The sequence below is a fragment of the Chlamydotis macqueenii genome, chromosome 2 (genome assembly GCF_036417535.1).
Source record: "Chlamydotis macqueenii isolate bChlMac1 chromosome 2, bChlMac1.mat, whole genome shotgun sequence".
Lineage (NCBI taxonomy): Eukaryota > Metazoa > Chordata > Aves > Otidiformes > Otididae > Chlamydotis > Chlamydotis macqueenii.
In genome coordinates this window covers 11,040,772-11,063,132 of record NC_141557.1, presented here as the reverse complement: position 1 = coordinate 11,063,132, position 22,361 = coordinate 11,040,772, and the positions used below count along the sequence as shown (strand labels likewise).

Sequence of the window (22,361 nt, the reverse complement as noted above, 5' to 3'; positions counted from 1 at the left end):
GCCATTTCCTCCTCCAGTGAGGCGCCGGAGGCCGCTGCGCTGCGCTGCCCGGCCTGTACCCCACCGCCGCCTGGCACACCCACACTTCTGCCCCCCCGCACCCAGCGGGCCTTGGTGCCGCCCTGCCGGAAATGGCCGTGCCGCGCTAGGCGGGGCCGCAGCCTGATCCGGCCTCCCCTCTCCCATTGGCTAGCCCACAGTTATTCCCTCTCCGTATTGGCCAGCGCCTCCACCTGGCTGTGCTACGGTTGGCTGAGCCCGACGCCTCTCCCCTCTGTCAGTATTGGCCCCTCCTGCTGGGCTACCGGCGCCGCAGTGGGGCGATCGGGCGATGCCGTGACGTCGGTGGTCGGAGGCGCTGCCATTGGCGGCAGCGGGGTGACGGGCGATGTGGCGCGTGCTGCGACGAGCCGTTACCGTGGGGCGCCGCGGAACCGCCGTCCCTCAGGGGCGTTGTTACCGCCAGCCGCTCGCCGCCGCCGCCAGCCTGCGCGGGGGGAAGGCCCGGGCCGAGAGGTGAGGGAGGGAGGGAGGCCGACGGCCGCCTCGTGAAGGGGAAGGGGAGCGGGGGCAGCCGCTGAGGGAGCGGGACTGGCACCGGCGGGGAGGGGGCCTGCGGAGGGGTCGGGGGGGGGGGGGAGGGGGAGCGGACCGGAGCGCGCCCGCGGCGGGCAGAGGCCGCGAAGACGGGATTTGGGGGGTGTTTTTGAAGTGCCTCGGGGTGCGTGTCCTGGTCGGGGAGCCCTGTCGCTTGCTTTTTACTGAGGGGGGGGGGGGAATACTCGTCTGTGCGTTGTGTGGCGTGGTAAGTGTCACCCAGCGTTAGTCTGCCGAACAAGCGTAGGCAAAGTGAAACCTGTTCGGGATAAAACTTGGAATCGGGTTTCCTACGCTGTCAGTCCATCACAACGTGATGGCACGGCTTTCCTGCAGCAGCTGCTGCATGGAGTTCTAGGATAAAAAAAAAAAAAAAAAAAAGAAATGTCTCTGCACCTACACATCGCATTGCAACATTTGATACTGTGGGCAGGAGGTCTCGGAAATCCAAAAGCGTTTAAAACTCCCAAAATGTACTTGGTGCAGAACTTACACCACGCCAGAAAAACTAGCTTAATGTAAAGAGCCTTGTAGGTGTTGTTATTACTGAATTGCTCTTCTTTTTGTTGTTTTTTTCAGTAGAACGTGTGCTGCTATCACGATGCATGAAGTAAACACAGATCACCTGGATGAGCAGCAGGTGCAGCTCTTGGCAGAGATGTGCATCCTCATCGATGAAAATGATAACAAGATTGGAGCAGATACCAAGAAAAATTGTCACTTGAATGAAAACATTGATAAAGGTACAGCTTGCTTACCTTCTAATTGAATCATTAAGTTGATTTAATATTTTTAGAAATATAGTCATGATTAAATTAAAGCCTTAATTTCAGGTGGGTGTTGATCAAACCAGGGCAGGTACTTTGCCACACCTGCCTCCTCCCCCAGCGTACAATATCTCATTTTTAAAATACTGCAATATTGAGTAAAATGCAATTGGAGACAGCAGCAAGGGAGGGAAATGTGTGACTGCAGATATAAGCTGTATGTCTTGATAATGTTTTTGAGTCACATTAAAATAGTATTGTTTTCTATTACAGATACCTGACTCTATGTAGCTTTTTCTAAAGATTGCCACTCTTCTTCTGCGCCGAGTTCTTTTCAAGTAGAAGAGACTTGGATTTTTAAGTAGTTCACACAGAATTCTACTTCAAATACTGCTAATAGGAAGGGCTTTTTTTTTGTTGTTGTCATTCTAATTGATTGTGGGATTTATTTGAGGTTGGTTAGATTCGTTAATCTCTCGTAGCAGTTTGTGACCTCTTTTTCTGTACTCGGTGGAAACATCTTCCTGAGGAGTGAGGAATAACAAACTCAGAAGGTGCAGAAAACAGCAATTGTACTGTTTTTAAGGGCGTCTGTTTCCCATGTACTTCTTGCAATTCCCAAAGCGTCTTGAAGTTCCATACAGTGTTTTAGGTATTTTTGAGCCATCTTTTTGATAGTAAATTTATGGATGAGGAGCCCTTCTTAGAAACTTGCCCAAATGTGCATCTTCAGAGTGGTGAACTGACCGAGTTTAGTAGAACTCCTCTGTTGCATTGTTGTTCTTGGCACTTTTCTAATTTCATAATGTTTTGCATAAGCTGACATAGAAACCTAAATAATAACTCTGAGCTTTTTAGCAAATCCTTATTTTTTAACATATATGAATTTTTAATCAGATTACCCAGAAATGAGGCCTTTCTAAGCCCTTAAACTGTCTTGATTTTTTTTTTTTCCCCCTCTGTTAAATAGTTCTCTGCGGTTTTTTTCTTATTTTCAGGTTTACTGCACCGAGCTTTCAGTGTTTTCTTATTTAATACAGAAAATAAACTGTTGCTACAGCAGAGGTCAAATGCAAAAATTACATTTCCAGGTTAGTACTGAAACACATTGTATTTATCAAAATGTTTTATTTAAATCAGTATTTTAAAAAATATTACAGGCTCATCTTGCAGTGTAGCTCATTCAGTAGGGCCTGTTGCGATAGGACGAGGGGTAATGGTTTTAAAATAGAGGGAGGTAGATTCAGACTGGATATTAGGAAAAAAAATTTTACAATGACGGTTGTAGAACATTGGAACCGGTTGCCCAGAGAAGTGGTGGAAGCCCCATCCTTGGAAACGTTCAAGGCCAGGCTGGACGGCTCTGAGCAACCTGATCTAGTCAGGGATGTCCCTGCTTCTTGCAGGGGGGTTGGACTAGGTGGCCTTTGAAGGTCCCTTCCAACCCAAACTGTTCTATGGTTCATTCTGAGGTTTTAAAATTCACTGCTTTGGAGAGGAGTAGTGAATTCTAAATACCTTTAAGAGTTCGAGATGTACTTACCTTGTGGATGAAGTAAGACAATGAGAATGCTAGCTTATTGTTATATATATTCTTGGGAAATGATGGTTCCCTGGCTTGTTGGCTCCTGTTTATGGAAGTGCAGCACGTGTGTTGTTTACCTCCCCTGCTGCAAGACCCGTTTAGTGGAGTTGAGCAATTGCTCTGGTAGCTGTGGAGTGTTCTCATTCCACTGGTAAAGACCCGTAGTTGGTCTATAGCGGAGTCCTACTGCTTGGAAGCAGTTGCATTATGCTTCATTGAGGTCTGTGGACCTTTATCTGTGTATATCTTAACTAACACTTGTTTGAAGAAGTGAGACTGTGCGGCCAAACCACATAGTGCATAATTTTTGAAGGCTCCTGAACTATTACTATCAAATGCAAATGGAGAGGCATGAAAACAAGAAGTTGTGAATGAAAGAAAAATAGCTTACATGAGGCATGTTGGAGGAGGCCTAAAGCTGTGTTTCAGAATTTCAGATGGAAGACAAATTCAAGTGGTTTTGACCCTCTTCAACTTGAGGAAGAGAGACCTTTTTTCCTTCCAAGGGAATCTCTGCTTTAGAGATTGTTTAATTTTTCCCTTGACTGCTAACTAATCAAAATGCTGAAGGTAATATGACTCTGTTAGATGCTTTTGACCTAGACTTTTACAGATAAATGGTTAGCCAATTACAGTCATTCTACATAACTGAGAAAGAATTTTTAATATACTTGAAACAGAGTATAGAGGGTCTGTCCTTTAAACACCAGCATAAACTTGCTTATTTACTTGTACTTACTGTCAGCTGATCTTGAAGTTCTGGGAATACTTTCAATATTTCGTTGCATATAAACTCCGAAAAGTAATTTTCATTAGCATCTACTTAGAGAGCCAATTTATAAAAACCTTGTTTGTCCTGCAAATGCTGTCTTCGGTATGAGAGTGCATGTTTTCACGTGTATCAAACACTAACCTGCACAGTGGTACTTGGTAGAGGCAAATCCCTGTGCAAAATACATAAAGAAAAATAAGACCTTCCTCTCTAACCCTTCTCTGCAAAAGAGAAAAAAAGCTATGATGTGTTGAGTAACTATCCTAAGTCTCTGGTTTTGGGTTGTTTTTTTTTTTGTGGTTTCGAGTTGTTTTTTTTTTTCCTGATGATTTCTACGTGTCAAAAATGTACTGATACAAACTTCTTGCAGATTGTTTTACCAACACTTGTTGCAGTCATCCTCTAAGCCATCCACTAGAACTGGAAGAAAACAATGCCATTGGTGTTCGGAGAGCAGCACAGAGGCGACTGAAAGCAGAGTTAGGAATTCCCATGGAGCAGGTAAAGGAAGGAGGGAGAAACAAGAATTCTTGCCAGTGTTTGCCACCTTACAGACTATCTGCATCTGGCAGACAGGGTCATCCCGAAACCTAAAAATTAACTTCACTTTGGAGATGTAGAGAACTTAGAGAATTTGAGATTTCTTCATTTATATTCCACAGTCTCAAAAGCTGATACCGCTAAGTGGCATTTTAGAATATTTCACTGCTCAAACTAAATCTGAGCCGAAGAGTCAGTTGCACAGTAATGAAGGATTGTTATTACTTCAGGTCTGACTGTGGGGGCCTGTGTGTTTTCGAGCTGGGTGGGCTGTCCTGCTTGCCCAGGGGAAGACAACGTGCCGTCCTTCCTGCAGGCCGATGGCAGAGTGCTGTACGCATTCTGTACGACTGGTACTCCTGGAGGGCATTGCTGTGAGCCGTTGCCAGCATCCACCTACAAGTCCCTTTGCAATCCCAAGTTTCCTATGGGAAGCAGAGCGGTCTGTGGACTCAGTGTTTCTTCCAGCGCAATCGCACAGCCCTCTTCTGGTACCTTCCTTTCTGGTGGTAGTTTGGGAGTGCACAGAGAGCAGGGTGAAGCTGGCTGAATTATGCTCGTGGTCGTAATCTCTTTCCACGTTTTGTAACTAATTACGTTTGTGTCATGGGACGTGGTAGAAGCAGCATGCTACTGGGAAACACGATGGTTAGGCTGTCCCCAGAATTAATTGCTCAGTCTGCAAATGGCACAGATCCCTGGTAGATCAGGGTTATGTGTGGTCTGTCACTACGCGGCTCTGGCCTTGGCTTTGAGTAGTTGTCAGGGCTTCTCTTTGGGAGGGAAGGGGCAGGTGCAAGTGTTTGTGTTCATCAGTGCTTCAGTAAGTGTGCTGAGAGGTCTGGTAAACATTATTTAAAACTTACTGTGTAGAAGAAACCCACTCAAAATGTTACAGAGCGAGTCTGACTAGAGAAATGCTATGCAGTTCATGTCATCAAAGTACAATAACATTTTTTTCCCTAGTAATTCTTTGTGAAGAAGTACATTGCAATTGTACACTTGGGGGAAAAAATAATTTTTAAGGAGGAGAGTAATAGCTGATCATTCCACTGTAATGCCTAGAGTGCAATTGTTCAGATTTGGCACTCGTTCTGACAAGTGTTTTGGTTGTAGGTTCCTCCAGAAGAAATCTCCTATTTGACACGAATTCACTACAAGGCCAAGTCTGATGGGATCTGGGGTGAACACGAGATAGACTATATCTTATTTGTGCAGAAGGACGTGACACTGAATCCCGACCCTAATGAGATCCAAAGCTACTGCTACGTCACGCAGAAAGAACTGAAACAGCTCTTGGACAAAGCCTCCAAGAATGAAATTAAGATTACTCCATGGTTTAAACTAATTGCAGAGACCTTTCTTTTTAAGTGGTGGGATAACTTACCTAATCTGAACAAATTTGTTGATCATGAGAAAATACACAGGATGTAAGTAGCTGGGGTAAAAGATGCTGAAGGTTAGCAGTGATTCGCTGTCTCATTAACTGTCTGGTAACTTGTGTCTCTTGTGTGCAGACAATTGGTCCACCTGGAGCATGTTTAACAAATAACTTTATACAGAGATGGTTATAGTAGATGTTTTTTCTTCTCTCTTCACCTCCTCTTCCCCCTAGGCCCGTTCCTCTTGGGTAAGTTAAGCTTGATCTCATGTAAAATGGGTAACGGTAATGTAAGAAACCCCCCGCGTTCATCTTTCTCCGTTACCTGGTGTGGTATGAAAGATCCTCAGCCTGCGTGTGCTCGGTTTGCTGTTACTTCCTTGCACAACTACACTGCTGAAAAGGGAGTTTGGGCACTTCCAGTCCTGCTCATGGGGTGGAGCTGGTACATTCCCAGCTTCACATGGCTACACTTTCTAAACCAGTGATTATAAAAGAATTTGAGTTCTGCATTGATGCTGAGAAGACTAGTTGCCTGAAGACAAAACCCACAATTAATTCAAAATAGTCAGGATTATTTTAATTGCAGAAAGCAAATCTCTTCAGCTACTGTACTCTGTAATTGACCAAACACATAAAAGCTTAAGTAATTGGATTGTCTGTGTGGACTGAGTTTTACTTTGAAGTGCTGCAATATGTGTCATAGCCTTAGATAATAAATATTGAGAGGTGAGTTTGGGTTCCCTCCCGCGCCCCTACCCTTTTCTGGTTAGTTGATCACCAAGTACTGGACATATCTTTAAAAAAAAAAAAAAATCACCCCAAATGTAAGTTGTACCTATGTAACATAGGAAGTAGCCTGTCTTTGGAGAAGAAGGCATCTCAATACAAGCTTTTTTTTTTTCTTCCTGCAATAGTAATTCCCAGAAAACTCAAACCCCTTGAACTCTAAAATTCAAGATTGACAATTTGTAGGCTTACACCAGGACTTAATTTCAGTTAATCAGACATTGTACCAGAGTGCAAGAGCTAATCCTTTTTGATCTTGCAGTCAATTGCTAGTCACAAGTAAAATAGAAGGCTTTTTTTAATAAGACAAATAGTTAAGGGTATCTCAATTTGAATTGAAGACTTCTGTTCAGTTGATTTTTCCCTCAAAAAAACTTAATTGTGGTTTCTTCTGTTAGCAGACCACTCAGTCTAGATTTCTTAACTTCTCCCAGAGGTGTCTTGATGAAATAGGATGTTGTTCATGCCATGTAAAGCATGGCTGTAACTATTGTGTCTGGTTTTCAAGATAAAACTGCATTTTTTTTCCAGGGGTTAGTATGTTTCTTTCCCATGGCAGTTGTGACTGCTGCGCTGAAGCTTCTCTATGCCAGCATCTCTGGTGGTTCAACACTTAAAGGTTTTAGAGCCAGGTTTGTTTTACGTTTTGATAAACTGCAGAGAATAGTGGGTGAGGGAGCAGTAATGCAATGTAGCAGCTCTCCTAATTCATGCAATCCATCAGCCACACTACTTAAGTAATATATTAGAGTACTTCTCAAATACTTAATGATACCAAAAAGTTAATGTTTTATTTTGCTAAAGACATCATTAGCTCTGTCTGCCCAGCTGCTGTTAAATTGCTGACATAACAAAGGCTTCAAGTTTCTACTTTTTGATGCAGTAAAAACCCCAGTCCTTGCTACCTAGAACACATCTGCAGGGTTTCACACCTCGTTACCTGTAAACTCCATTGTTACCTTCAGAATATAACATTTTGCTCAGCCGACAAAGGTAAGGAAGGAAGACCGAGCCAAAGTGTGGTGGTCCGAGTTGCGGAGTAGTTTGTGACCATAAAAAGGGAACAGGCAAGATAAAGAACAATACCCTCCCAGGCCACCTGGGACCTTTATGATGAAACCTGATTACTGATGTGCGCATGTAGAGATTGATAAATACTAATTTAAATATTTATCAGATTTCTGGGAATTGAGAGGAGACTTCGGGGCAATGATATGAGTATGTATGGTTCCCCTGTATAACTAAGCTCTGTATCAGAACTCTGGTGCGCATGTTCGGCGGAATGTCCCCTGTGTGTCCAGTGCTGCAATAAATAATGTCTCCTCTTTAACACTACAAATTGGAGAGTTTTTATCCAGATTTTCAGTAACAATAAGATTATGATTAAAATGCCTGACCTAAAACCTTGGACTGCTGTCTTCTTTCCAGACTTTTTGAGCCACATGGGGAATAGTCTCTGACATTACTACACTATAAATGACAACGTGCCTATTAAACATCACTGAAGCGGTATGATGGGCGGTTAGCAGAGCATAAATTTATTTTAACAAAGTTCTGCTTTTCTACTTCAAATGGCCAGCTTGGAGCAGAAGCTGATAAATCATATCCTGAAGTAGAAATAAGGTGCATAAGAAAGCTGAAAGCATCATTTTGCTAAACAGTTCTTAAAAATATCTTAAATGTTTTGACATTAAAGTTTTTCTTGATGTTGAACTTTGCAGCATTACACTGTTTTTAATACTAAATTACACAAAGTAGAATGAGGGAAACAATATGCTCCAGTACTGACATCTGAACATTCTTCTTACCTTGTTTTATTTTAAAAATAATAATTTAAGAATTCTTCCCTCTTACCTTTTTTGTTTTTAACATGCTATTTCATTGGATTCCTGTTCAATCTTTAAAACTGTGCATTTTAACTGTATCGTTCAGGTAACAGGTTTATAATGCTTCATTTTAGTAATGTCTAGATAATTCCTACCTTGTTCTTGACCAACTAGGGACAAAAAGGGAGTATTTCACATTTGACGATATATTTTGCCTTGAACAGAAGCAGAATTTTTTTCTATCAGCCTCTGAAGAGAAAATGTCTTCCTAAGCAGAGTATGACAGCATAACTGACATGCACCCAGGAAAAAATTTCAGTCTGATCCTAATTTTCTACATATCTAAAATATTAATATTAATCTGAAATAGCAGAAGTTCTAAGTTGGAACCTTCCCTGCTCATGCTGGTTTAGGGTATTAAAGGTGGCAGGTCAGTACTAGAACTGCAATTATTCCTCCAGTCTCAGTCACCATTTTGCTTAGCGAACTGGCAGTGTTTTTCCAATTCATTCAAAACTGGTTCAGTGCATGCACGCTAACTTTGTGCAGTACCTGTCAGTCTCCCACGAATTTCAGCCTTCACCTGCAACATAAACTCATCACTTACTATACATCAAACTAACCTGCACGCAGAAAACCAAATGTTACTGATGCAGTGCCTCGTGAAGCTCCGCGTTTTTAATTCTGATAGTAGCTTCATTAACAAATACTTCACATTTCTAGATTTAACCTCATTTTAAATCTAGTTTTACATAGAACTTTAAATGCTTTACCGCTACATGAAAGTCAGTAGTAAGAAAATGGAACAAAGTTGTATTTTTTAATGTCTACTTACAAATGGTTTCTGCCACTGGTATTGACAAACTTCTCACGGCATTACTTGGAACTGCAAGATCAAGGTATCAGAACTTTCCCTCACTGAGCTTCAAGTATCTTAACCACTAATATAAACCACATACTTTTTCAACACTCTATATTACTAAAAAGGAAGACAGGACTACAAATTAGTTTTAATAAACTTACTTAATTTTAATTAATTCCCATTCAGAAGACTGCTCATCTTCGCTGTGTTTTACCAGATTTTCTCTTTCCAGCCAGCAGATGTTTTGGCTTCAAGTCAAATATGTGTCTGTCTGACTCTCCTTTCCTGCCCAGGCGATTCATTTTCTTTTGAGCTTTCTTAGCCATAGTCTTGACCTTCTTCACCATCTATTTAAAGACAAACAAACAAACATGTCGAGTAACTTCCTCAGTAACTCAGGTAAATAGCTTTACCTTTTACAAAACCACTAAGCTAGGTGATTTTAACAAAGATATTAACATGCAACATGTGCCACCATCTGCAACTGTGGAACAGTATCACCACAAATGCCTTAGCAAAACTCTTCGAGTACACTAACAAAATGATCGTGCTATCCCTGGAATTCCTAACTTACTGAAGGTGGAACTCCACAGTTTATAGAACTGTTCCTTCATGCTTGCATTTAGAGACAAAAATTTAAAATGCAGTTTCTGAATCTGCATTACTGCTACTTTTTTTTAAGAATGAACTAGGCATTTTTGAAGTTAAGAGTGTTCAAATGAACAAAGAATAAAGATGAACTCTTGACAAACGTAACCAGCCTAGTATGAAGCTTCTCAGAAGCTGGTTTAAGTACAATCATGCTCTTTTAATTGCTATAAAGGTAAATAACTTCAACAAACCTTTTCATCACGAAGACCAGAAACATCCCGTGGTGTGCGAGAGGAGCTGCGACTGCGTGCCACAGATTTAGGGGTTTCAGACTCATCACGTTTACGTTTCCTCGTAACACTACGGGACCTTCTCACATAATGTGCCTGAAATTCAAAACATCACTTTAATTATTAGAACCAGAAACACTCAGCTCAGATACGCTCCATTTCTAATTAGACTGATACAAAAAAAAACAGGAAGTGGACCGCTGTGATACATTATATTGGTTTTTCCACAGTAACATAAAGAACTTGTCAACCGTTGGTCACTTTCTGTCCTACAATAATGCTCAAATTTTGGTGAATATTAGAATATTTTTTCACAATTAGTAACGCCAGTTTTCTGAGTAGATTCATAAGTAATGAATAAAAAGACAGACAAATTAATGCATAGCAATACTGAAGCAATTTTGCAACAGCAAAAAAGCAATGAAGAAAGCTACCCTGGTTAGTGTCCTGTTTTTGCACAAAGCCCTAAAGAATTTCAGACATGGAGACTCACCATCCTACAGCGCAAGTATTAAATTCTTCCTCACTGAGATTGCTCCTAAATCAACATGGCGTGTCAGCTCTCAGAAGCATAAATGCTTACTTCAGATGTGCAGTGTTGACATTCCTTGTTTCCTAACTTATTGTTTAGCAGAAAAAACTGAGGTCTCCAGACCTAGATCACCATAATACTGCTGGATTTGCCGTACAAAACTGATTTCTTTTTAATTTCTGATTAAATGTCTCCTCAAGGCAAATCTGTTTGAAGTACTTTAGCTGCCTTACATCTAAAGATGCCAGTTGCCCTCAAAAACTTCAATTACAACTCACAGAATTAATGAAATGCAGAAAGATAAGCCTGATCTGTCATTATTACTATTTCTGACACAGTAGTGTCTCATCCAACAAAGCAGACTTGAAAATTAAGATGTTAAACCAAAGTCCGTTCTTGAATCCTATACAAATTCCAGTAGAAAGCAGTGCATATGTATGTCATTCTTGATAAATGTTATTTTTTCAGCCTATCCAACATTTTGATCACGTCACTCAAAAATTCCAGTATCGACTGCCTCATCTGGGTTTCCTATTCTCTCCTTAACAGATCCCACCTCTCTTGCCAACTGTGATATGCATTTCAAATGCCCTCAAAGAAACTTAGCATGTAATGAAATTGATCTCTTTTAGAGAAACACGGTGTCTGATTAGCAAAAACTTACATCATCTTTATTAGTCATGTCGAGTCCAAGATCAGTCATTTCTTTCTCTAGCACCTTCCGCTGGACCTGGAAAAAGGCAGTTAAAAAAATAAGTTTCTTTCAAAAAAGTATGGTTCTATCTTATTTTTTGTCTTAAAATACCACCATAAGCCCATTATATTCACTGCATATTTACTCCTCTGGCAGACCCCACAAGCAGATGATGAAAGTCGTAACTTTGTATTTCATTATTGCAACTTAATTTTCTTCACCCATAAACCCTTCTTCACAGGACTGCAATGTCCTGGCATCCCCTAAAGATATTTCAAATAGTTTGCCTTTTTGGGGGGAAGGTGACAAAGAGAGGTATTTCAGTCAGAAATGTTTCCTTCTCTCCCAAAAGGAACGCACTTTGGGGAAGTTAAGAAATACTGTGTGCCAAATCAGCAAGATTAATTTTCTCAAAATGTCTAGCTATTAGTTTGTTATTCTGCACTCGCCTTGGACTGGTCACAAGAGATTCTGACATTAGAAAGTGTGATACTCAGCTTCCAAAAATAAATATATAAAATCTTTTCCAGCATAGAAAGGGCTCCATAACAAGTTTTACATAATTTGAAGTATATAGTTCTCTTAATTCTTTGCATTTAAAATAATAATAATTTTAAAAATACAATGCAGCAATCCAATTAAACAAGCTGAACTGTATTCTTCAAAACTTCTTCTGCAATATATATCTGGAATCTTACAAAAGACTCACTTGTGTGACACAAAACAAAAAGGGCTATTATCACTCATTTGGTTTGGCTCCACAACTAAGTAGTGACCAGAACTCCTAGGAACACAGAAGGAAGTAAGTAGCAAGGGAGAGGGCCAAACACGAGAAAAAGTGATCAATTCCACTACCTGATATTGTTCTATGTTGTCACAAAGTTATTACACATCAGCAAGATTTTACTACAGATCATGTTCTATACTTGCCTTTTTAGCTGTTCTAGGCATCCTTGGACCTCGAATATCTTTTTCCTTTGACTGCAGGATTTTCAGTTTCTTCTTTTCTCGGATCTGTTGTGCCAGCTGTCGGATTTCCATCATTTCTTCATCTTCACTTTCTGGCTCACTGTCATATTCTCCAGCAGCTTCTCTCAGCTCTTCCTCTCTCTCTAATTCTTCCAGTTTCTTAGATTTTGAAGAGATGAAATTAAAATCAAGATGCTCATCAAACCCTTGCCTTACAATCCTCAACACTAAATGCTTGCACGGCCCAGGGCCATGACAGCATGCAGAACCTTCAAAGAGTGAACTATGCTACTTGATAATGACCCCTCCAGCCACATTTAATGCAGCTGGGGACATCGATTGCTGTGAACCTATGGGACACACTACTATGCAGACCTGGTGAACCACATCACATTATAAGTTTGGCTGCATTTATGTAACTGCCTTGAAGCTGCCCACTATGTACTATACGATGAACTGTGCTAGCTGTGCTGTTCCTGGAAACACACTGTGAAAAAAAAACTTCTCTTGGTACATTTAGCGTAAGTCTGGAACACCAGCAATTCAGATGAACCCAACTGCATAACCAGCAGGTTCCACAGTCTGCACCCATTACTTCTCCTTAACAACCAGCAAGAATTAAGAACAGTGCTTGTTATTAAATAAAAATGTTATAAATTGAGAATTCAGTCCACATCCTTTAACATCATACTCCAGCAGACATAAATTTGATGGGTGAATTTCATATTCTTAATAATACATCAAGTTTGATAGCTACATTCCTTCTGGCTCTAGTCAAAGAAAGAAGAAATATAACTTCTCCTGCAAACCTCGTATTTTCAGATGGAAAAGATAAGATCACCATCATTCTGACAAGGTAAAACAATTTTCTTCTGAAATTCTGTCCTTGATCATGTATTTTTCCATGGCAAGTGCAGACAATGTAAAAGAACTTGCTTTCATGACATACTGATTTAAATCTACAAATCCAGTAATTTACACTAAACAAATAACGGGATAAACAGGCAAGAAAAGTGTAAAAAAAATAATGGAAAACTCACTCTCATTATATCCGGATCAATGTAGTCAAGTATATTATGACCTTCCCATATCTCTGGTATCTTATCGTATTTTTCAGATGAATTCATCAAGTCCCAGTATTCTTAAAAGTATAACAAAAGTTAATAAAGAGAGGAAACTAATTTCAAAGAATGTTCAATGACAGAAAACAACACTGAGACCACAATTAAAAAAAAAAAGTGCCATATCCCTAAGTGGCAAGTATTTGGTAGCATCTCTGACATATTCACAAATACTTCTGATCTTCTGCCTACTGCCAAATATTGTTCAATAATGCCATGATTCACTGCCAAGCCAGAATAAGCACCTCATATCCAGCTAAATCAGAATACGTGCAGTCTCTCTCATATTGATACTTTCTTAATAAAGAGAGCATCAAGAATTAATGAGGTAGTACAATATAAAATGAAAGGGAAAAAACACTTGAATCCTCAGACCAGTCATTATATGCCTGACTCTAAAATGGGAAACTGAGTGACATGATGAAACAAGGAACAGTCAGTCACTGAAGATCACCAGTTCTGGAACAGAAGTAAAGGACAGTATGCAACAAAATGGTGGCACTGGTACTTAGTTGAAAGGAGTCAGGTTTGGGTATTCTCCCTTAAGACTGAAATAGCCAAACTTTACTGCTTAATAATAATACTGATTCTTATATAATACTTACTCTGAAGATCCAAAACATAATCATCTCCCATTTCAAGTTCAAGATCTCTCTCCTGCAAAGACATACGTGGCTTTATATACCATCTAATTTAAAATCTATGGGCTAATATAGCAAATTTAAAATCCATCAGCTGCTTTTCTAATTAAGAGATGCCACTTACCAATTTCCTCCTGGGTGTGTCTACTTCCATGCGTTTCTTACGTGCCACTGCTCCCTCAGGTATAAAAGGCAGCCGCTCCTGAAATTAACGCAACAATCCACCCCAACAAAAAAGGGACAAAAAGTCCGAATCAATTTTTTTATAATGCTATAAATCACCATTGCAGAGTGATGTATTTCTAAAGAAAACAAAATCCCAAGATGACCAGTGAAGGCAGTTACAGATAAAATATTAACCATATTAATCTGTTCACATGTTAAGATGAGAGAGTTCTTATCCTACTGGGACAGAAGTACTGGGAAATAATGTAGCCTACCTTGTTGTCTCTTTTGGTTGGCATGGCCAAGTGTAATCTATTCAATACTTCATTCACTTTATTTCCTTTCATTTTAGTATCAACACGATGGGCCAGCAGTCTGTCGCAGGCCTGAAAGTGCACATGGCAACATTAGGTAAAATGTTGCTTCCTGATACAACAAATGACACAGTAAGCTTTCAATCCCAAATATCTAGCTTTACATCTCATGTTCTCTCTAATCTCTTATCTCTCTAGCTCTGAAGAAAGCACTGAATTATTTTATACAAGAAATATCATGGGAAGATGCACATTATTCTTTTTTTTTTTTTTTTTACAAGGAGCTGACAGTAAGAGAAAGTAACAGGACTCGGAAGAAACTCACCAATTTTTTTTAAAATTACAATTTGTATTAGACATAGTTTATCGTTTGCATCCAAATCTACTGAAGCTCAACAGGCTATAAAGACAACATGCTTGAAGTTTAGCACTACAATGCATAGTTTAACTGAGATCAAATGCATACAAATGAGGCAAAATCTTAGCTGTCCACTTGGAATGGAATTGAGAGAAAAGAGACCTACCTCTGTTTTAACTTGGATTACACCTTCTTCTGTTAGAGTACTTGTCTCTATGACAGAAAATCCTTCTGCTTCAAAAGTCTCAAATATTTTCTAAAATAGAAAGATTATGCCAAAGAATTACATTCTGCCCATTTCTAAATATACCGATACATTAAGAACAAAAACCTTAATCCGCTATCAATACACGCAACTTGTTACTATTTTATCAGAATGTGTTTCTAAAAATATGACAGAAACTTTACAACTACAGTTCTATTTAATCTGTTTCTTTTTTTATAAGCAAATAACTTCTCTCTAAAAAGCACCTATAAATGTCTTATAAGGAAAAAAAAATTAAAAGGGTGAGAGAAACACAAATTCTATGTGTCCTTGAACTTGTAGAAACAAAAGAATTAGCCCTGCATATACACAACGTGTTGCCCAGTGGGACCTGCAACTGTTCAGCAGCACCTCTCAGTGTAGTGCTCATTGTTTCTCAACTCTTACTAAAGTGGTAATTATTGAATAAGGCTACGCAGTCTTACTTCTGACGCCAGTGGTAATTGAAAGTTCTCACAGCATCAGAGATTTCCAAAACCACTAAGGACTTGCTTTCTGTTTGGCATTTACGATATTCAGGCAAGGATATACATTAGACAGTACTTAAGAAAGAACCTGGAGAGCTACTTTCCATTTCACTATTCAACAGTCAGATAAAGAAACGGTCATGTAAAATTTTTGACAGATACAAATGACAGCCGTTCACAACACTTGCACATAGTATTTTTGTGTATGTCAGAAGACAGAGAGGTAGGAGAAGTAGTCTAACCTGACTCTCTTCAGGAAGTTCGGCAATCCTCTTCACATCACATTTGTTTGCAACAATTATAAGTGGCTAATAAAAAGAAAAAAAATAATCAGCATTCAAGTTATAACATTAGGAAAACCTAACATTAATACAATACATTACATTAATAATGTAAACCAAACCTACCTTGTTAGCAAACAATGGCTTAATATTTCTGAAAAGCTCTACTTGCTCCTCCAGGCTATGGCCACACTGCTCAGACACATCCATCACGTAAAGCACAGCAGCACGAAGATGCGCAAGCGCAGTTATAGCCTGCATCTCAATGGTGTTCCTATCCTCCAAAGGATGATCCAAAATACCAGGAGTATCTACTACCTAAAATTCACAGAATTAAGTCAGGCATTATTACAGGATAACTGATACACTACTTTAGAACACGTGCTTGATTTCTCATCAATATTGTCTTTTTTAAGACAGCAATGCTCTTTCCTCCTACACATAAATAAGACTGTAAACTCAGTCAAATTGAGAATGTGAAAATGGAGTAACAGGAGAAGAATGAGATTTCAGAATACCCAAGTAAAGAACAAGCAGGGAAAGCCCTGCCCCAACCTAGCCCAGAATTTGACAATGATAAGAAGTGAGTTGGCTTTAGTCGGTAATTCCATTTCCATTCTTCCCTCAAATTGAAAACACACCAATACATGTACATTTTTAAAATAAATTTTGACTACTGCCTTCATTTGGCACACTGTACCTTGCACAGCAGCTCTCAGACATAGCCTGTCTCAATAAGACACAAAAATGCAACTCACATTGCAAAATGGCAAATCAGATTATCACCAGTTAATTCTTTAAACAAAACGCAAAATAGTAACAGTTCTTACCTGCCAACGCAGATACCTATAATCCATATGTCCCACAAAGAGAGATTTTGTGGTAAAGGCGTAAGGCTGCACTTCTACATCTGCTCTTGTAACCTTAAAACGAGATTTATTCAAAATGAGATTTATTCACACACATTTACTGAAAATTTCCTGAAGTTGTAAGCAGTATATCATAATTATAATACACGCCCTTTGCTACAAAAAAAAAAAAAAAAGCTAAAAAATAGTTATTCTGGCTTCTCTGTAAGCATTTATCCATCAGAAAATATGCTATTAGGATACATCCTATTTTAGAAAAGATAATTCTTTTTAGCAGTAAAATCTACTGTAATTTTTCATTTATCCCTCCAGGATTTCATTCAATCTCTATTCACACATTTTAATTTGCTACCACTCACACCAGAGAGTGCCAAAATGATATCAAATTGTTTAAATGTTACCTTATTTTAATTAAATAGTATCTCAGTATTATTTAAAAAAAAAAACATTCACATACCTTATTTATAAAGCTAGATTTTCCAACATTTGGGTAGCCACACAACAAAAGAGTTCGTGTATTGGGATCAATGGTTGGCAAACGAGACAAATGTTGTCGCACTGAAATGTTAAAAAAATTTTTTAAATACTTGAGATAATTCAGGTTTTACTGAAATTGAATAAAAATTAATATGCTGAATGGTTTATATACAAATTAGTAACTTTTCTGACACTATAATTTGATTGCTCGTTTATGAAAATGTATAATAGTTTGTAAACTCCACAAGTATCTACATATAGCAAAGAAAAAACTTTAACAAATATTTTTAAAACAAAGACTGCTATCTTCTAACTAGAATGATTCCATCTAATCAGGCAACATAACCTGAAGGAATAATAAGCCTGAAGTAAGGAGTAATGTTTGGAAAACGTTTAGCACTATTTTTCAAATATATGTTAGTAAAAATAATGATAAATAGAAGCATGGCTGTGACTTGTAATCAAAGAAAAACGTTTTATAACTGTTAGTAATATCAAAAAATTTAAAGAATTTTCAAAGAGAAAACTATCTCGTTAAAAAATAAATTCTAAGTATTTGGGGATTTTGAAACTATTTCTGTTTCCTGTGTCTATATTTTGTATTAAATACATTCTCCTAACTGTAATTAAGTGTAAGCATAAACTTTAGATACAATTCACATGTTTTATTTTATCCTATTTATAACACAAACCTTGTTCCAAATATTCCAAGCTTGGCTTCTGTCTTTTAATAATCGTGCACATCCGTCCCAGAGCAGCACGTTTCAGCTGTTTGCAGCGGTAAAGGGAGTCACCATATTTCATCAGACGCACATAGTCTTTAGCAACACTGAGGAACCAAGAAATAAGAATTTAGCCGACCATCAACCAGACAGGTACAAAAATCAAAGAAATTAATGTCCCTTACTTGTCAATCAGATTCTTGGCAATATTAATCTGCCCCAAAGCCAGCTTGTAGTGATCTTTGTCATAGAGAACATTCATCAAATCTGCATAAAAAGGATGAATATCCTAAAACAAAAGCATAAAATAAAATTAAACCAAATATTTTCCTTCTTTAAGATGACTATTTCTTGGCAACTATGTAAGTTCATTTTTTTCTCCAGTACAGCAACACAAATAACATACAAGGCAAACAGTTTTCATTACTATCTTATGTAAGAAAATAATCTGCTTGGTCATTAAATGCATAAATCTTAATCACTTTCAATTACTTCTGCAAACACATCTTGGACTCACTCAGATGGAGTTTCCATTTGATCTTTTGCTTTGTAAATGACCTCATATTACAACTTCCAAGGCTTTTTATTAAAAAAAAACAAGAAACTGCAAGAAGCCTGCAGAAGTAGTTTCTAAAAGCAAATTCATAGTATTCTAGAAACACAGCAGCAATATTAATTCCTTCCTTTTTCTGAGTGCTGCATTAAATTCTGTGCAAGACTGGATACAAAAGGTTTCTTCAATGCCCAAATATATCCTTCAGCTTTCCAAGGAAGCAGCACCTTTGGTTCAAATCTTTTAAACAAAATATTTCAGCTACTTATGTACTTATTTGCAGAAATTTCATCATGTGATGTTAAACAAAAGACAAAAGATATTTGTGGGAATTCTGCAGGAATATTCACTGGATATTAAAACATCCCGAGAAAATATGGTTGCAACTCAACAATCTAGGCATGAGCAGAAAACTGCCTACAAAGAAGTCCCACTGGACAAGTGGATCCCAACAACTGTGTTAAGACTACGTGCATCTTGTCAGAGTGTGTTTCCGATGTCCTTTACGGGGCCAAGAACAACGTTTATGTTGTCAAAGTAACTTTTAAAGAACTGAAGATGAGAAGCAATGTGATATATTTTGACATTGCTTACTTCTTGCAAGTATTTTCTAGGGAAGACTAACCATAAGCACAACTTACATATGCATACACAAAGAAGAAATAAGCAACCACAACATATACAAAAACCTTGCACTTTTTTTTCTCTTCATTCAAGAGCAACTTCTGGCAAATACCTGATCAACTAAAACCTTGTAAAAGCCATCCTTCACTGACCACCCATGGGCACAATTTAAGACTCCCTTTCCCAGGAGGAACATAATATTTTTGCAGAAGTTTGCCTAAAATTACTGTCAGTTACATCTACTGGAAATCAGTCAAAATCGCCTACATGGTGAAACAGCAAGATGTTGCTCAGGCCAAAATAAACTTGAATAAAACCAATACACTGTTTAATAACTATTTCTGATGCCATGAAAGCAAAGTTCCTTCATGATGAAACAACAAAGCACTTACATCTAATTTAGGGAAATCGGTTAAGATCTGAGTGAGCCTGTCATGGTAATTCTGTTGAGTATATTTGACTTTTCGCATGTAAAAATGTCGAATCCGATGGATTTGATAATGTTTATGAATGACAGTTGGAGTTTTCCGCTGAGTCTTTGACAATGTCAAGTCTATGAAGTCCTGCAATCAAGGAAACATTACTAATCACACAAATTGTCAAGTTCTTACAAAGGTATATTTTTTTTTTTTGGTGGAGGAGCATGGAGACCAATTATGCGCACCCACTCTACCGTATGTTTTAGGGTAAAACACCCAAAACATGGGTTCTCATTTCCGGGTAATAAAGGAGCTGTTTGCACATTCGCCATCGCAATTAACCGAGCGCTGGCCTCCGGTCCACGCCTGCCACAGCAGCCGCTCGGGAAGCGACCCCAGATCGGCCACAGCCCGGGGGGAGCGGCGGGCCGGTGCCCTGCCGCCAGCCCCGCCGCACCGGGAGGCGAAGCACTGCAGGCCCAGGCCCCGCCATGGGCCCCGTGCACCGCACTTGTAACGACAGCGCCTTCCTCAGGCCAGGAGAGAACTTCATTTGGAGTGAACGCGCAGCCATGAGGCTAAGCACGACATGGGGCTGGAAAACACGGGGGATTTTTTGGAGGGCCACCCCACACCCTCGCGGGGCTGAGGAGACGATCAGCCCCAGGATCCCCCCTCAGGCCGCAGTGCCTCTCTCTGACAGGACCCTCCGCTCCCCCGCCCTCACGCTACATGGTACAGGCCGCCAGGCCTACGAGCACCAGCCCAGGGCGAGCCCACGCATCCCGCGGGAGGGAGGCCGAGGCCACGCCGGCAGCGCGGGGGGGGGAGGGAAGGGTAACGCTCTCCTCAGACGCGGGACAAGCCGCCGCCACGCGGGAGGGGCTCGCCCCGCGCTGCGGGACAGGGGCGGGGATGGGGATGAGGAAGGGGACAGGAGAGCGGAGGCCGTACCTTGGCGGACGGCACCACCGTAATCTTCTTGAAGTTGTAGAGCGCCATGGCGGCCACCCGAGCCCAGCCGCACGCCGCCGGAAGAGGGAGCGCCGCTGTTCCTCTCGCGAGAGCCCCGCGCTTCCGTCCCGGGGAGGCCGGGCCGGGCTGGGGGAGGCCGCGGAGCGGGGGCTGTGCGGGGCCTGCGGGCTGTAGGGCTGGGGGGGATCGGTCCCGCTCCGCTTGGAGCTGGCTCACCCTGCAGCCTGTCGGAGTTGCTGCCTGCAGGGCCGTGGGACTGCCGGGAAGAGCCTCTTGGGATCGTACAAAACACATGAGAACGGATCAAAAGGGAGGGATTAAGGTGGATAACGGAGGAAAACGTGGGGGAAAATGGAGAGAAAAGGCGATAAAAGAGGCCAGTAGCACGTCAGCAGGCCGGTCAGTGCACTCGTCTCACCATGGCTTGCACACCCGGTCAGCACGGCCTCCTGCCTCGTTACACGCCGTTTTTAACCGTTGTCCCGCGTGTGAGTGCGTGGAGCAGGTGCCTGCCACGGGACAGGGGCCGAGACTCGCCGCGGCCGTGTGTCGGGCGCCGGGAACGGGAGGGACCGCGGTGCGGGCGGGCTGCGTGGCAGTGTGTGTGTATCCGCATACATCTCTGTGGGTGCACGTGTGCGGCTGGGAGAGCAGGGGCTCCAGGGGCAGACTCTGGATGATCTGAGTGCCGAGGGTCTGCGTGGCTGGACACCTGCACGAGCATTTCTGTGCTCTGTGTGCGCCCACGCGCTCCGTCTTCCTTCCAGCTGGGCCTGGGGCCGTGGAGCTGCAGCAGCCTCACCTCTGTCAGGCTACTGGATTCCTAATCCCAAACACACACTCTCTTACTTCCCTTTTTCTTTCTTTCTTTTTTTTTTTTTTTTTTAATTCCCTTTATGGTAACTTTCAGTGATTTGTCTCGTACTAAATTGTACATCCTTTCAGATAAAGGCAAAGCCTGAGTGAATTCTGGAGCAGTTTATTATCTTGACTATATCCAGTGCTCTCTTCTTTTTCACGTCTATCCAGCAAACATGAGATCTGACAGAGACCTAAGATATCGACTTGAAAGACACCCAAATGCAGGCATGTACTGCAGTCTGCATGTCTATTCCTATTTTCTACTTGACACTAATAGTAAGTGGGCATGTGCTGAAAGACACCAGTTTTAAATAAATTACAGATTACTTGATACACTTTGGAAGGCAGGTTAGATTAAAGATTAAGAATTCCATTGGCTTCCACACTTTTTTTTTTTCTCTCTCTGCACAGAGCATGACGTTTTCCAGTTGTGGGAATTTAGTCATGTATTAATCTGTCATTGCACCTTTTCCTACAGTGCTGGAAATGTAAATGCATAACTCCTTCCACATTTCCTTTATTCTGTTGTGCTCCCAATTTTGCTGAAATGCTCCAAGCAGCTGTCCAATGCACTGGAAATCTGTAACATATTTGAAAAGTAAGAATTTATCTAATCAGCAAGCCAGTAGCTAATCCTTTCCAGAAATTAATTTCAGTAATGACTGTATGAGCACTGTTCAATCATAAACATGCTGCTAGAGCCATCCCTGTTTCTGTAGTCTCTCGATCGTGCTGCAGCTGCCCCATTATGAAGGGGTGTGCTGCTTCATAAACATTTTGATACAACCACTTCAGCCTGCTGTCTTGAAGTGTTCTTGAGCAGCAAGATTTGACTTCGCATTTTATTTATGTTGTGTTTTGCCTGAAAAAAACATTGCTTTGTAGAGTTGAAGGAGCTTTTCTCTAAGCATATCCGCACACCTCCCCAGTTTCTGGAAAGATCCCTCCAGTAGGTGGTCTGGGACACTCAGACTGCCCAGCATCCCCAGCACACCCTGATCTCTGGCACTTTTAGGTGTCAGGCTCCAAGGCCCACAGCCCCACGTGCACTACT

At 40.7% G+C, this 22,361-nt stretch overlaps 2 protein-coding genes across 3 annotated transcripts; one reads left to right on the top strand and one right to left on the bottom strand.

Annotated features, from left to right (window-relative positions):
* Positions 1–325: 325 nt before the first annotated feature.
* IDI1 (isopentenyl-diphosphate delta isomerase 1) lies at positions 326–7,834 on the top strand. Of its 2 annotated transcripts, none has more exons than XM_086741961.1 (5): positions 326–516; positions 1,180–1,340; positions 2,363–2,455; positions 4,092–4,222; positions 5,378–7,834. In XM_086741961.1, exons 1-5 carry the CDS (start codon positions 389–391, stop codon positions 5,693–5,695), a joined length of 831 nt encoding a protein of 276 aa, XP_086598087.1. In that variant the 5' UTR covers positions 326–388; the 3' UTR covers positions 5,696–7,834. The 2 variants fall into 2 exon arrangements, with proteins under 2 accessions (XP_086598087.1, XP_086598086.1); XM_086741960.1 differs by having other exon boundaries at positions 1,177–1,340.
* Positions 7,835–9,257: 1,423 nt separating this feature from the next.
* On the bottom strand, positions 9,258–20,565 carry GTPBP4 (GTP binding protein 4). The gene is made up of 17 exons (XM_086741924.1): positions 20,426–20,565; positions 19,445–19,615; positions 18,061–18,164; positions 17,846–17,982; positions 17,134–17,234; positions 16,638–16,730; positions 15,934–16,125; positions 15,769–15,834; positions 14,961–15,050; positions 14,398–14,508; positions 14,082–14,159; positions 13,922–13,973; positions 13,236–13,336; positions 12,157–12,354; positions 11,197–11,262; positions 9,962–10,096; positions 9,258–9,466 (listed from the first exon to the last, which is right to left on the bottom strand). The coding sequence occupies exons 1-17, from the start codon at positions 20,471–20,473 to the stop codon at positions 9,314–9,316; spliced, it is 1,896 nt and encodes a 631-aa protein (XP_086598050.1). The 5' UTR covers positions 20,474–20,565; the 3' UTR covers positions 9,258–9,313.
* Between the last annotated feature and the right edge of the window lie 1,796 nt (positions 20,566–22,361).